Source organism: Chenopodium quinoa, unplaced genomic scaffold (genome assembly GCF_001683475.1).
Source record: "Chenopodium quinoa cultivar QQ74 unplaced genomic scaffold, ASM168347v1, whole genome shotgun sequence".
NCBI lineage: Eukaryota > Viridiplantae > Streptophyta > Magnoliopsida > Caryophyllales > Amaranthaceae > Chenopodium > Chenopodium quinoa.
The window spans coordinates 2,305,249-2,320,336 of NW_018742577.1; the positions used below are offsets into that span (position 1 = coordinate 2,305,249).

The 15,088-nt window shown below is 35.1% G+C and overlaps 2 protein-coding genes across 2 annotated transcripts; one reads left to right on the top strand and one right to left on the bottom strand.

Annotated features, from left to right (window-relative positions):
* The first annotated feature begins 89 nt into the window (after window positions 1–89).
* LOC110720944 lies at window positions 90–7,232 on the top strand. Its single transcript, XM_021900044.1, has 9 exons — window positions 90–770; window positions 1,351–1,420; window positions 1,533–1,626; window positions 1,714–1,759; window positions 1,886–1,984; window positions 4,051–4,119; window positions 4,211–4,577; window positions 4,700–4,845; window positions 4,924–7,232. The coding sequence occupies exons 1-9, from the start codon at window positions 288–290 to the stop codon at window positions 6,658–6,660; spliced, it is 3,111 nt and encodes a 1,036-aa protein (XP_021755736.1). The 5' UTR covers window positions 90–287; the 3' UTR covers window positions 6,661–7,232.
* Window positions 7,233–7,441: 209 nt separating this feature from the next.
* On the bottom strand, window positions 7,442–9,209 carry LOC110720945. The gene is made up of 3 exons (XM_021900045.1): window positions 8,747–9,209; window positions 8,046–8,299; window positions 7,442–7,961 (listed from the first exon to the last, which is right to left on the bottom strand). The coding sequence occupies exons 1-3, from the start codon at window positions 9,207–9,209 to the stop codon at window positions 7,782–7,784; spliced, it is 897 nt and encodes a 298-aa protein (XP_021755737.1). The 3' UTR covers window positions 7,442–7,781.
* Between the last annotated feature and the right edge of the window lie 5,879 nt (window positions 9,210–15,088).

A 15,088-nucleotide genomic window follows, 5' to 3' on the forward strand; every position in this document is an offset into this window, starting at 1 on the left:
TAATTATTTTCAAAAAATAAAAAAAAGTGGACCCCACTTCATATATTATATATATATATATTAAAATATTCAAATATTTTTTTCTAGTAGGTCCCACCATTTTCCCACACTACTCAATAATGCAATAAAACAAGAGAGAGAAAAAGTCTGAAAAAAAAAATTCCCCCTCTTTTAATTTCTCTCTCTAGAAAAAATTAAAAAAAAAGGTTAGATTATCAATTACTTTACTCTCTATCTCTAGATAGTATAGTATCAGAGGAGAGAGAAAGTAGAGGAGAGAGAAAACCATGGTTCAGATCGAGAAGAGGAGGAGGAAGAAGGGGAGACCATCGAAGGCAGATCTAGCTGCACGGGTCGTGTCTGATGATGATGATTGTGATGTCGGAGTATCTCCGTCATCTGCGGCGGCTGAGAGGGAAGTCCGGCGAAGTTTACGGCGGAGGACTTTCCGGTATAATATTATTGATTATGATGAGGATTACTTGGATGACGACGTCGTTTCGGAGGAGGAAGATGAGGAGGATGAGGAGGAGGAGGAGGAAGATGAAGTTGATGTGAATGGGAAGAGGAGGAAGAAGGTGAAGCTTGTTTTGAAGCTTAACAATGGCGGACGTGGGAGGGGACGAGGGAGGGGGAGAGGGAGAAGGTCAGTGAGTCGACTCGGGGTTGACTCGGAAGAGGAAGAAGATGAAGGAAGGGAAGTGAAGAAGAGGAGGGTTGTTGAAGAAGAAGATGATGAAGAAGTTGAAAATGAAGAAGAAGATGATGAGGTATAATAATTTTTTTTTTGTTTTTTTTTTTTTGGATCTGGGAAAAATGGTGGGAAAAATGGGGCCGGAGGTCTGATATGGTAGAGAGAGAAAGAGGAGGAGAGAGAAAGAGGGGTTTTAATTGGTCCAGAGATTGAGAGATGAAAATCTCACTCTTCATTTTCTCTCTCCTCTTCGGAGGAGTGTGATGGAATTAACGGTTGGGGGAGGAAGAGAGAGGGGTCAACTGTCAAAAAAAATAAACATCAAACTCAGAGAGATTCTGGGTCATCACTAAAACACAAAAATAGCCTTCTTTCTCTCTCTACTTAATCCTCTTTCTCTCTCTAGATTGTCTTATGGACATTCTACATTCATGTAGGAAAATCTAATTTTGGTCAATTTGGGTGTTTTGGATGGCAATCGGGTCGTTTGGATTGGTTTTGGGTGTGTTTGTTTGTGTTTGGGTGGCAATTGGGTTGTTTGGATTGGTTTCGGGTTTTTGGGTGTGCTTGTTTGTGTTTGGGTGGCAATCGGGTTGTTTGGATTGGTTTCGGGCTTTTGTGTGTGTGATTGATGTTGTTTGGTTTTGTTTTGGCAGGGAAGAGATGGGAAGGAGGAGGAGGAGGAAGAGGAGGAGGAGGAGCCAAAAAGAGTGGAGTATGTTTCTGGTGAGATTTTTGTATTATTTGACAAGTTTGGAAGCTACTACATTAATGTGGTTTATGTTGCAATTTTGAAGAAATTTTGAATTGGGTTTGTTTGATTTTTTCGTGTTTTCAGGGATACCCAATGGAAAAATTGACCATCGTGATGATTGTATTACTCCTTTACCAGATAAAAAGCAATTGGAGTTGATATTGGACAAACTTCAAAAGTATGTGATTTCTTTTTCTCTAAATTTAATTGTTGAAGTATTTCTAAGTTTATTTACTTAGTGAAAATGGTGGTTTTAATGTGGCAGAAAAGATACATATGGTGTTTATGCTGAACCAGTTGATCCAGAGGAGGTAACTTCAATTTGAATTTTTCTTTCCTGAAATGAAATTTGTGTATTGCTATTACCGTTATTCGATATTGTTACATTGGCATTGTTGAAAAGTTTGGATTTTTGATACAATGATGCTTTGGTGTAGCTCCCAGACTATCACGATGTCGTTGAACATCCGATGGACTTTTCCACCGTGAGGAAGAAGCTTGCAAATGGTTCTTACTCCACTTTAGAGCAATTTGAGGTTGGTAATCCTTATTTAGTTATTTATCTCCTTGAGGAAATTTTCTGGAAATTTTATTGAATTTTCACAAACTCTTGGGGGCAATTATTGGTTGTGTTAGGAATCAATGAGGATGTCTATATAATAAAGATTACTGCAAAAACCTCGATTTTTGTAAGATTTTTCTTATTGCTGCCTATCAATGAGGATGTCTATATATTAAAGATTACTGTGAAAACCTCGATTGTTTTAAGATTTTTTCATATTGCTGCCTGTTTGCTGCCAATATGAGTTAACGAGTAATGAAATTCTTTAATGATGGTTACCCTTAGGATTTACATATTCAACGTATTCCAAGTGTCTTAATAGTGTTTCATTATTTCCATTTATCATCCACATCAAATCTTTAGACATATCTAGGATATGTAATTAACCCTGTTCCAATCATCCAGGAGTACTGCTAGCCTGAGGCCCTGATGTCAGTTTTAGAGGCTGGGCATATAATTAATAATATTGGTAATAGCAAAGTCTGAAATGATATGCGGTATCAAACTAGTATACTTTGGAAATGGTTATAGTTATTTGTAGAAGGATGAGTATGGATGTACTTTTTCAGGGTCTTATTTATCTTGAACATTTGGAGTATTTCTTCTTTGTGGATTTGATAAGAATTGCTTTGCCATTATTCTCCTGTGTATTATCAGCTTTATCACTTATCATTTTACCAAAAAAAAAAAAAAGGCTCTTGGCCTCCCAGTCATCGAAGGATAAGGGGGTTGTGTATGCAGTCTTGCTCTTGCAATAATAGAGCATGTGTTTGAAAAGAGGTTTACTCAGTTTAATGTAGGTGTGTGAGTTGCATTGAAGGGGTTAGATTTTCTGAAGTAGAATCTAGCTTTCAATAAATTAGATTTGAAGTTTTGAGTAAGCCCAATTCTACGGTCCAATATTATCCAAAATTTTGGGTCCATTTGTTATTTTTATTTTGGCCAAATAATGAACAATTGAAGGTTAATATATAAATTCCTATGGCATAGAGAAATACTTGTCATTGCATTAACGTCTATGGCTGTATGGAAAAGACTCAAAGAGTGCTACTTCCTTTCGTTTAAATAAATTTCTTCACATTTGGGGCTTGCAGTTTGGTGTGGGGATTAACAATGGTTATAAAATGAATTATGGAATGGAAAAAATGGAATAAAGTGATGGGTTGGAGCGAGTGAAAGAGGAGTTGTCTTTAACTCAAAACAAAACATTTTCCTTCATACTTGATTACAATAATTTTGTTCCAAGGGCAATATAATGCTATTTTTTTAATGTACCATGTTCTTAGCAATAATGTTATGCGTTTTCTAAAATCAGACTTTGGACTCCTGCACATCAAGTCCAAATATATTCTAAAAGTCCAACATTCCAATGATTTAGATGACGTTAGGTTCATAGGTTATAGCCTTTTAGGTATGAGGTATGGGGTTGGAATGAGTAAAACCCATACCTAATGTTTGTTTAAGAAAAATCTAATTTATAAACCCATACCTCAAACCCACAAAGTATGGGGTTTAGAAACCAAAGGGGGGGGGGGGGAGGAGTATGGCTCATACCACAATTATAAAAAAAAAAAAAAACCGATCTTGGACAACAACCAAACACAAGGTATTAAGAAGCAAGTTACAACTCCATACCACCCTAGTTTCATTTCTGATTCCAAACCCATACCACTTTGTAAACCAAACACCCCCTATATCCAAATCTAATCCACAATTCTAGAATGCTGACTTGAGAAGGATTGAGCTCACACTTTCATAATCTGCCTCAGACATCTCACATTCATACGAGTATACATCTACTATAAGTCATAGCATGTACTGTAATGTTTGCTAGGCCTGTGTAATTCTTGTCACTCACCAGTCACCACTCTATTCTAGCCCCCGGCTAATGAATAGACAATCATTGCGTCAACCATATTGTGTCTACAACTCATTCTGCATAGTTGCTGAGGACTTGGTGCATCCTTTCATCTCAACACTCCAAGTACTCAGTACTCCCTAAGTGGTACTCCATGCTAATAATGGCGTTCTTTTGTGCAGAGTGATGTTTTCCTTATTAGTTCCAATGCAATGCAGTATAATGCACCTGAGACTGTTTACCATAAACAGGTATTAGTTGAGCATTTTATTTGTATTTGCTTTTATTGTTTTTATAAATCCTCCTATAGTATTAATTGCAGTACATGTGCATTTTTGAAAGGCTCGTGCAATCAAAGAACTTGCTGAAAAGAAATTCCAGCGGATCAGGATGCAGATTGAGCGATTAGAGAAAGAGCCGAAATCCGAACCAAAATCTGAAACAAAGCTTGAGCCAAAGTCTGAACAGAAAGAGAGATCATACTCACAAATTAAAAAACAAACAAAGAAGCTGCTCTACAGAGGCGCGCAGGAACCTGTAGGATCTGATTTTTCATCTGGTGCCATCCTTGCGACAATGGATGCCCCTAATATGTGTGGCGTTGATCATGTGAGTAACTTTGAGAGGCCTAGCAATACCGATGGGCCTGTAGAGGGCATCTCTACCCTTGCAGATAATAATATAGAGAAAACCGAAGATACACAATCAGGTATGTATTAGATATAGATATGGTTCTCTTTCAGATTCTAAGCTCTATTGTTGGTCTATGGAAGGAGTAGAAATCTGATCGTATATCTTCTTTGCTTATACTCTTTATCTTCCCTCCCCCAGGGAAGGGTGTACTGCCAAAATTTGGAAGGAGATCATTTGTCGTAGATGAGAATCGCCGTGCAACATATAATATATCAAATCAGCCTGAAGACAGGCCCGAGTCAATATTTACAACATTTGAGGACGACAAGAAGCAGCTAATTCCTGTATGTAATCTTTATAGCGATCTTTTTACTAGTTCTATCAACATCTTTTCTTTAAATAATATTTCCACCATGGATCAGGTTGGTTTGTCTGGAGAATTTTCCTATGCCCGTAGTCTGGCTCGATATGCTGCAAATCTTGGGCCTAAGGCTTGGACAATTGCCTCTAAGAGGATTGAGCAGGCTCTACCTCCTGGCCACAAACATGGTCGTGGATGGATTGGAGAATATGAGCCACTTCCTAGAGCGGTGCTAGTTGTTGAACATCGAAAAGACCCCTTTGCTTCAAGGTTACATAATGCTTTTGAATCAAAAAAGGATAACAAAATAGATCCCTTTGCTTCAAGGTTACACAATGCTGTGGATTTAAGAAAGGATGACAAAAAGGTCCCCATTGTTTCAAGGTCAGATGCTATTGATTCTATAAAGGCTGACAAACTTTTGGATGGCCGAAGTCAAGCCCACGTGTTGGTTAAGCAACCCAGTTCAAATGGAAAATCGGCCTCCATGTTTGGCTCTGGGGAAGCTAAAGCATCTGCCTCTAAATTGGCAACCGTGGTTGGTTCTGGAGAGGCTAAACCACCTGCATCTACTCTTTTAGTCTCTCAACAGCATAATCCATTTTCTAGAGGCTTTCAACATGTCAATTTTAAGGATGCTGAATCAAATTCTCCATCTTTAAATAGTCACCCTGATAGTGTTGTTTTCCGGCAGCAGAGCCATCAACCGAGGGATTCAGTTTGTCCTGAAAATATGGGCGCAAAGAGAGTGGAGCCGAATTCTCCATCCATATCTGATCAGAAAAGAGGTCATTTTACTCAGAAACAACTGCCTCATGGTATGGAAATAGGTCAAAGGAGGGTGGAAACAAAATTTCAGCCCACATCTATCCAGAAAACAGATAATTTTCCACATAAACCTGCTCATTTAATGGAAATGCCGGCTTCCATGCCAAGTGAATCCTTAACCAAGGGGAAAATTTTTCTGCAATCTCCGCCTTTCAAGCAGCCTGACACTAACGGAGATGCTCCTGATGTTTTTTCTAATGGGAAGGTAGTGAACAATTTTGTAGGTAATAATCGAATAGTCACTTCATCTCCAGGTTTAATGTCACCACAGTTAGGCGGACCGCCACTATCCTTCCCCCAGAAACAGTCACAGAACCAGGGTCTTAGTGACCCAGTCCTAGTTATGAAGATGATGACGGAGAAAGCTCAGAGGCAACAGAATGGATCGACTAACGCTCATAGTCCTGCTCAAGGTAGGCCATCTGTCCCATTGTCCAGTGGATCGATTCACGCGCATAGTCCTGCACAAGCTAGACCGTCTGTTCCATCACCCAGAGGAGACACTGGAGGCAATGCTGCAGCAGCAGCTGCTAGTGCTTGGATGTCTGTTGGCTCTGCAGGATTCAGACCAAATGCTCAAAACTCTGCGACAAATAGAGGTCAGGTTTCCGCAGACTCATCGTACAATGCAACACGGATGTTCTATCCTCAGGCAATGCAACCTCAGACTGAATATCCAGTCTCTAATATGATGCACATACAGCGAGAAAAGATGGGTTTTCCCTTCCAATCATCTGCATCACAACCTATTAAAGTTGGGAATGAAGCACAGGCCCCGAGCAGACCAACAGTTTTTCCTCATCAATTGGTTACAAATGATTTGTCAAGATTTCAAGTGCAAGCCCCTTGGCGTGGTCTTAGTCCATATACTCAGCAAAAACAAAAACAAGATACACTTCCCCCTGATCTGAATGTTGCTTTCCAGTCGTCAGTCGATTCTCAACAACCAGACCTTGCTTTGCAGCTTTAGGTCATTATTGTTTTTGCTAAATGAGGATTATTTAGGGATATAGAAAAGTCGACCCAGATAGTTGATTTCCATCATGAAGAGAATCCTGCCGTTGGATTATGTTTGAATCGCTTGTTGAGTTGTGCTATAAACTGAGTTGGTGTAGGAAAGAAATAATTCTGCGGCTGGTTGTCTCCTTCATCTCCTCAGTGCAAATTTCGTGCTTTACTGACAAGGTAAAAATCATATCTAGGGAATATATTCGAGTAGTTGGTAGTGGAGCTGATAGATGATGCATGTTTTTCTTCTTGGACGAAATTTACTAACTTGAGGCAGCAGATAATCATACAAATCCTAGATAGGTAGTATTAATTTCTGGGTGGTGGTGCGGGCTTAAAGTGTATTCATTGTAGAAGTGGCTGATTCATTGTAATTAGTGTGGGCAGACTGCAGAGGAGGCTGTGTATACAGGGTTATTTGCCTTCTTGCCTTTATGATGCGTTTGTTGATTTGGTACACACTTTTTAGCATGCCATGTACATCCGAGCTTAGATTTCTCCAGAAATTAAAAGATTTATGTTCCGTTCAGTAAACTGTGTTTAATTTCAATACTACTTGATGGCTGATTTATTGAGGGTTGACAATATTTTCTGTAGCATTATAAACATAAGCAATATTCTTATGCATGGATACATCTAATATTCTTTTTCAGTTCAGTTTGATGTATCTGTAAAGACTATAATGGACCTCATTTTGCTTCATTGCTCGAGTTTCATATCATTTCATTAAGCCTTTTGAAACAATCTGGATATCTGATAGATTGCTCAGAAGTTTTATATGGATTGGGATTTTTTCCAGAAATTTGATGGTCTAATTAGTCGAATTTACATAAAGCTGTATCATTCTATTTAACAGGAACCAAACAACTATTCAATGAGAAGCTGTGCGTTCTAACTGCTTACTTTACCATATGTAAAGTTAGACCTATTTAAGAAGAAACTAGAACTTGACTAATCTAAACCAGACCCAGAACTAACAAGAGCATGCACCCATCTGAGCCTCATTGACTGTGCAACAACTAAAAGAACATGAAATTTTTTGCCATAGAAGATCGACTTGAATTACTTGTGATAGCAGGATTTTCACGATCCACCTGAAACGCTGCCATTGAAGATCTCAATAGTATCACCCTGTCGAACATTGTGCCACTGGAAAGTCTCCTTTTCCTCCATTACATTCTGCTTGTAGATGAAGAAGTACCCTTCTGATGGAAGCTGAAAGTCTGCACCCTGATGACGCTCGTCCAGTTCATTTCTTAGCACCTGTTTTTGCACATTTTCAACATTATATCAGATTTTCAGAACTCACAGTAATTTTGTTCATAAAAGTTTGTCTCTAAAATTTACCTGAACTTTATCCAAGGGATTAACTTCAACGACCAGTTTCTTAGTTCCACACTTAGCTAGCACAATAACTTTCAGCTTCTTGGCATTAGTTGCCGACTTTGTGTTTGCCCTGCCAGAATGCTTAGGAGTTAAGATCGGCTTGATAAAAACTTCGATCTCACACCCATCTTTGAGCTCATATTCACGCAAATGTCTTTGATCCTGCAGCTCAATACTCTTATTTAGGTACAGTGCTTGCTGGTGTACAGAGTAACCTGTAAGAAACATACATTTTAACAAAAGAGCTTAAAAAACTGTGGCATCGAAAGATTAGCAGTGTCAAGTCCATTTGAGAGATTATCTATTATTTGTCATATCAAATAACTCAGATATAATTAATGAAAAGAAAAAAATAACACAAAGTGACAGCAACATACTAGTTATTTATAGAAATGAGATCATAAGGACTTTTTCTCTCCTAGAATGTAACAAATTATATCATACTAAAGATATTGCTGTATTAATGCGCGGGATATATTAATAAACCTATGTTTATAATTCTTGGCATATAATTATGAACGACCTCTTAAGTCGTACTGTCGACCAAAAATAAATAGAAATCCATGCATAATCATTCCCATAAAATCATGATTATACTAATTTAACAACAACAAAAACACATTAAAACCCAAATAATTGATTAACAAGAAAATAAATTTAACCTTCAATCTGGTGAACTTTCTTCTTGAGCTGCTCAACAGAATCATTCAAGTCCACATCAATAACAAGTTTCTGATAGATATTAGACGGTCGCGACGCCGGCAATCTAAGAACAATCTTGGTTTTCTTGGAAGCATTATGATGATTATTATTATTAATCATTGGAGGAGAAAAAGAATGAAAGAATTGATGATCATCTTCTTGTTTTAATTTGAGTTTTTCAGGGGATTTTGGTTTTTCTTCATTGGGTGCAACAATTAAGCGCATTCGAGAATTATGAAGAATAACGCAAGATTCAACATTACCAGAATCTTCAAGAATTTTGCCATTAAAAACAAGGGTTTGTTTTGAAATGGGTATTTTTCTGTATTTTTCAACCTTTTCTTTGATCTCTAAAACTGAATCAAAATACCCTATTTCTATCACAAATGACTCTCCTTTTTGTGTCTCAAATATAATATCCATTTTTCTTTTCTCTGGGTATTTTTAATGTTGAATTTTTCTGGGGTTTTAGAAGAGTAAATTCTTGTATTTGTGATTTTGTGAAGAAGAAAGAAAATTTTCAGGGGTTTAAGAGAAAAACTGTCGTTACTTGATTCTTGGGATGGAGTTGAAAATGAAGTAATTGACTGACTGACTAGTGTGACTAGTACTATATATACACAATCACTCCGTTTATGATTTTTGATGAAATCTGTTTGATCTTTTGGATGAAATCTTCTTTGATACATGGCTAGCTGTTAAAAATTTATGCATGGCAGATACTCATGTTCGCACTAGTTAAGAGGTGACAAATGGGTTGTTTGGATTATGTATTTGAATGAATATAATTCACTTGATTTGGTGGGGGGTTGGTTGGTTTGAGTCATATTTGGACATACTATATTCATATACGTCATATAAACGTGTGTTTAGTGACTAGCCAGTTGTATTGGGCTGATTTCAGTTTGGGTCAATTCATTCAGATACGTTTATAATTGAAATAAAGAAAACTAAATTAGATATGGTGTGTGATCAGGTGTGATTTTGTTATAACTAATAGTGGCGTTATAGCGATAAATATTGAAGTATGAAATTAAAGGTTAAGTTAGCTTTATGGCGGATCATTTTGCAATAAATTCGTCCAACTCAAGTTTGAGTCAACTAAATCAGATTGGATATTAAAAAAAAAAAAAACTATTTTAGATTCGGTAATCAAGTGTGAAATCTGTTAACATTAAGTAGTCACATTATAACACCAAATTTGAAGTATGCAACTTCTTGAATCAATAACTTCGTGGCAAATTGATTAGAATAAAATCATGCTATTCAAATTTGGATCAACTAATTTTAGTCTTGGTTCCAATTAATAAAAAAACCACTTCAGATTAATTAGTCGGGTGTGATGTTATTTACACCAAATAGTTGTGTTATTAGGTTAGAACCCGTGCGATGCATAGTTTATATAAAATCTATTTTTATAATTTTATACATTTTTTTTAAAAAATGGATAAATATAAATAAGAATTATGCACTTTGTACAAAAATATTTGTAATTTTAAAATATTATATTTTCATCAAAATTATGATATAATACATGTCCAACATCGCCTAATACATATTTCAAATTTCAATGTAAGAGTCCATTTATTAGTGTGCTATTTACAACTATTTCATTTTTTTAGGATAAATTGGTAGGCTGAAATTGTAATGTAGAAGGTTCTAATATTCAAATTTCAAAATTGTTAAATATGGTAACTCCACACACACAAAAAAAAAAAATGACATCATCCTTGCATTTAGGGGGGAAAAAATTTATTATGAGAGTGACATATGGATAGTGATGATGGCAGCAACGTTTTATTTTAGTAATAGTTAATAGATAATGCTAAATATATATATATTGAAAGTACAATATCATTTTAAAGCTATGTCTATATCAAATGTGCTCCTAGTTGATTTCACTATATCAAGATAATATTGACACATATCTGAATTGAACATATAATTATTGGCGTTTTACATGCCAAAATTAGTAATAAATTGTTGATGATCTTTCTCCTATAGAATCCATATACGCATTATTTGTTAATTTTATTTAATCGATTTGGAAAAATTAAATATTTACGCAACAATTTGTGATTGTAAATTTAACAATTTTTAGAAACAAATCATATCAATGCGAGGCAAATAACAGATTTAATTTCTCCCATGGAGATATCTTATTTGGACCATTTAACAAATACATGGGATATAGTCATGTAGACATATGGTTTGAAGGATATAAATTGAGGGTACAATATTATTGATATTATTTACTGGCAAAGTCAATAACGATACACTAATCAGAAATCAATCCACATTGATTTAGTTTGTTTTGATGATTATTATTTTCCATATTTCATTCATATTCATGAAAATTTAACCTTTGACTATGCAAAGTAAATTCACAACCCCTTTAAGCATTGTACCAAAAAAAAAACCCCTTAGAGCAACTCCAATGGTTGTAGCTAGGGACTTGCTTGAAATATTTAATAATCCCTAGCTACTAGCTTGACCATTGGAGCTAGCTTAGAACATGCAATCCAAGCTAATTTGCTTGAAATAAACTTACTAAAATAAAACAAATTAGAATAAATAAAATGAAATTTAAAAACGTAAATTAAGGAGGTGTGGTCCATTTAAATAGTAAGCTAATAGCTAGCCACTGGAGCTCAAATTAGCTAAAATGACAATTAGCTTAAAAGCTTATGTGACATGACAAACTAATTTGACAATTATTGCTTTAAAAAAAAAAAAAATTAAAACAAAGGGTAATTCAAATACATGTAAAATACTTCTAAAAGTGTAAATTCGCATTTGATATCTTCCAAGCTTTTATAAATCCCCCAGACGCGTTGTTTTCTATAACAACCTTAATTCATGGGTGCAATAATAGAAAGAATGAAATAAATTCATGATATTTTACTTGATTTAGTAAGATTAGTTTATTTCAGAGTATACACAATAATTTTGATCTCAATATGATTCAAAAACAAAAGTATAATAATACCGACTCTTGAAATATAGATTGTACAAAGTATTACATGACCTCTATCCCTACCTTTTTAAAAGTATGAGTAAACTCTTATAAATAGTATTGAGACTATTATGTCCCTAAAATGTTTATTTACATATTTGCCCTCATTAATGTTAATTGTTTTTTTTTTCTTCTTTTTTTGTTTAACTTTTAAGATTAGTGTGTTCACATTTATACCAAAAAAAAAAAAAAATCGTTTACATATTTTACCTAATTAGCGTTACTAACAACTAAAGTTATAATATAATGCCAAACCAAAAGAACCTTCGGACATAGCTAAATATGACGCGCATTAGCCACCTTAGTTCTTAAATAAATGTCTCATTTCTTGTTAAAAAAAAAAAAAAAGTCACATTTTACCAAAGTATTATGTCCATAATTAAAAGTATATTTTCGTAAAAAAAACACACACCTAGGCTTATTGTGCCGTCCTCTTGTAAGGCTACTTGTGATTTGGGCTTGGGTTTGGCATGACACACAATTAAATTTATGACTATCACGCTACCACTCCGATAACCACAATCCCCCAATTTACAATAACAACTCTTATCTGTGATATATTAGGCTGTGCTTAAAGATAGCACTAGGTCGGGCTAACCCGAGACATTGCAAGGTCCAACATGAAAAACACGACGACACGTATTGTTGTAAATTGTTCTTGAGCCACCTTTATTTAGGAGAAGTACGACAAGGCACAATACAACACGACAACGAACACTAAAATTAGTAAATTTGGCTTGGGCCGCAAGCACAAATGCACAATAGCGATGGCACATGGGTTTGGGCTGTGGATGGATTGACCTTTTAAAAACTTTGGCACAACACAACCACATATATCGTGGGCCGAGCTAGATAACCCCAAAACATGTCCAGTTGCGCTCATACGTACCAATGGCAACTAGGATAGCCGGGGCCAATGCCATTATGCCAAGCCTAAATCACAAGAATTGTTTCTTTATAATTTGTAAGAGTACAAGAGATTACATGAAATTGAATGCGGAAATTCTTTACTTTTTTCGATTTAATGAAAAAGCTAATCACATATCATTCACATAATCACATACCATAATTTACACAACAAACTTCGTGCAACAGTAATAATACACACGAAAGTTCATAGTGATTGGCTTGATCGTACAATAACAAGAATTTGTGAAACTCCTTTATAAACTAAAGTTACCAACTCTAATTTACAAAAGAGAGAGCTTTGTTATCAAAAGCCAAAGGCTAAATTAATGAAGCAACTTCCTTGCTATTACCTTGCATTTAATTTTCAAATATTTATGATAAAACTTTGAGCTTTTTTTCAATTTGGCAAGTATAAGTAGCAATCAAGTAGATGTTCATTTTTCATTATACAACAAACTAAACAATCTTATTTTGAAACACCCAATGATGGAAGCATACTATGATGAAGTATGGGGAAGTGAAGAGGATAAATATAGTGATCTACGCGATGAAGTATGGGAAAATGATGAGGATGATGATCTACGCGGTGAAGTATGGAAAAATGAAGTGTGGGGATATGATGAGATTGAGTATGATTCAAATGAGGGTTTTTGTGAACCATTTGTTAAAGAAACACACTCTAATTATCAAGGTAAGTGGGTTTTATTCAAGTGGATTTTAATTGTTCTAAATGTTGGGATTGAATTAAACCAAGCTATATTTACTCAAGAGAATGCAATTGGGAAAATAAGCACACCTATTTACTTAAAGTTAAGTGTTGTTACATCTTGTCTTTGCTTGTATTTACTTAAAGTTAAGTGTTGTTACACCCATTAAGCAACTCCTTATTCTCTATACATTTGGGGAGAAAAAAAAAAAACCTAAACTCTCTCCAAACCATCTCGGAGAATGACAATACAATGCAACCCTTCTCACCAACTACACTTCAATTCGTACATTGATCAAGATCGATTTGCGTTATTATATCCAAGATCGGTCTCTCGTTCCGGACGTCCGTCTTGCGAAGGATAATGATATTTGCAATGTCATCATCCCTTGATTTACTCCGTGATTTACACAATTAGGTTGATTGTCAAAGATTTACCTAACTATTGTCTAATGTACCTAGACATATACTCTAATATATCTAGTCATAGTCTAATGTTTACTTATGTACTATAAATACTCTTGTATAATCATCAATATAATCAAGCTTTCCAACATTCTCTTTCTTATAATTAACTCTATCAAAGTGGTGTGGCAAAAGAAGGGCTATCTTATATCTTGGTTGGTTTTACTACCCTGGGAGGCAAAAGAAGATGTTTTTTTGGGAGGAATTCACTCATTTTTGGTGTTGTTAGCTCAATGATACAATTATGTATCAACTTAGTGGCACTAGTGATCAACAAGAATTTCATTAATTTCGAAATCTTGCCATTGATGCTGTCGTTTACTTATTTGATTGCGGCGATGGTTGGTGGCGGAGGGAAGGGTATGACTATATGTGAAGTTCATGGGAAGTGTGCTGCGAAGTATTCTCATTATAAGGCAGATGCATCTGTTTAGACGAAAATGTTAAAAATCGCAAATGAAAACAATGAAAAAAAATAAAATAAATACATAATAATAATAATAATAATAATAATAATAATAATAATAATAATAATAATAATAATAATAATAATAATAATAATAATAATAAGATGACTCTTAGCTTGTGTACCTATGGTAATTTTTGTATAAGATGGTGGATAAATTGTGCACCAACCTGACTTATCAATTTTGCACAATTGAGGGTTTCAACAATTGTTGTTGTAATTAAAGTATCCGCAAACCTATTTGATGTAAATGAAGTTTGCAAGTTGATTACATCAAATTTTGAGGATATTAGCCACAATGCTTAAGTCATTTTATTGTGTTTTTTTGGAACTTAATTAGTAATGTGGTAACGTGCTATTGTAAACCATAAAAATTCAAACTTGCAATTATACAAATATTGAGTAGAAAAATAAACGGAAACAATGATTTTATTAATAATTTGTGGGTAAAAACTCTTGTAGATCTCTTGATTCCTCTCTCCAAAGGGCTTAATTTACCGGGGTTTTATCGACTTATTCCGGCTAAATATACCTACAATGTTTGGTAGTAGGGAGGAGATGGGGTCTTTGTGACTTGTTCCATCCGAGCCTCCTTAAACCCTAGGAACGACCCTCTTTATATAGAGAGTCGTAGGGTTATTAACAAGATAATAATCATCTCTTCTATGAGATTCTGGAGATACTTATCTTATATATATATTTTTTTTGATATTATCTTCTTATTTACATATATCTGACAC

Coding starts and splice junctions, on each gene's coding strand:
- LOC110720944 (XM_021900044.1), top strand. CDS start 288: ATGGTTCAGATCGAGAAGAGGAGGAGGAAGAAGGGGAGACCATCGAAG. Junction 771..1,350: donor ATGAAGAAGAAGATGATGAG/GTATAATAATTT, acceptor TTGTTTTGGCAG/GGAAGAGATGGGAAGGAGGA. Junction 4,846..4,923: donor ACAAGAAGCAGCTAATTCCT/GTATGTAATCTT, acceptor ACCATGGATCAG/GTTGGTTTGTCTGGAGAATT.
- LOC110720945 (XM_021900045.1), bottom strand. CDS start 9,209: ATGGATATTATATTTGAGACACAAAAAGGAGAGTCATTTGTGATAGAA. Junction 8,300..8,746: donor GAAAGTTCACCAGATTGAAG/GTTAAATTTATT, acceptor TGTTTCTTACAG/GTTACTCTGTACACCAGCAA. Junction 7,962..8,045: donor ATCCCTTGGATAAAGTTCAG/GTAAATTTTAGA, acceptor GTGCAAAAACAG/GTGCTAAGAAATGAACTGGA.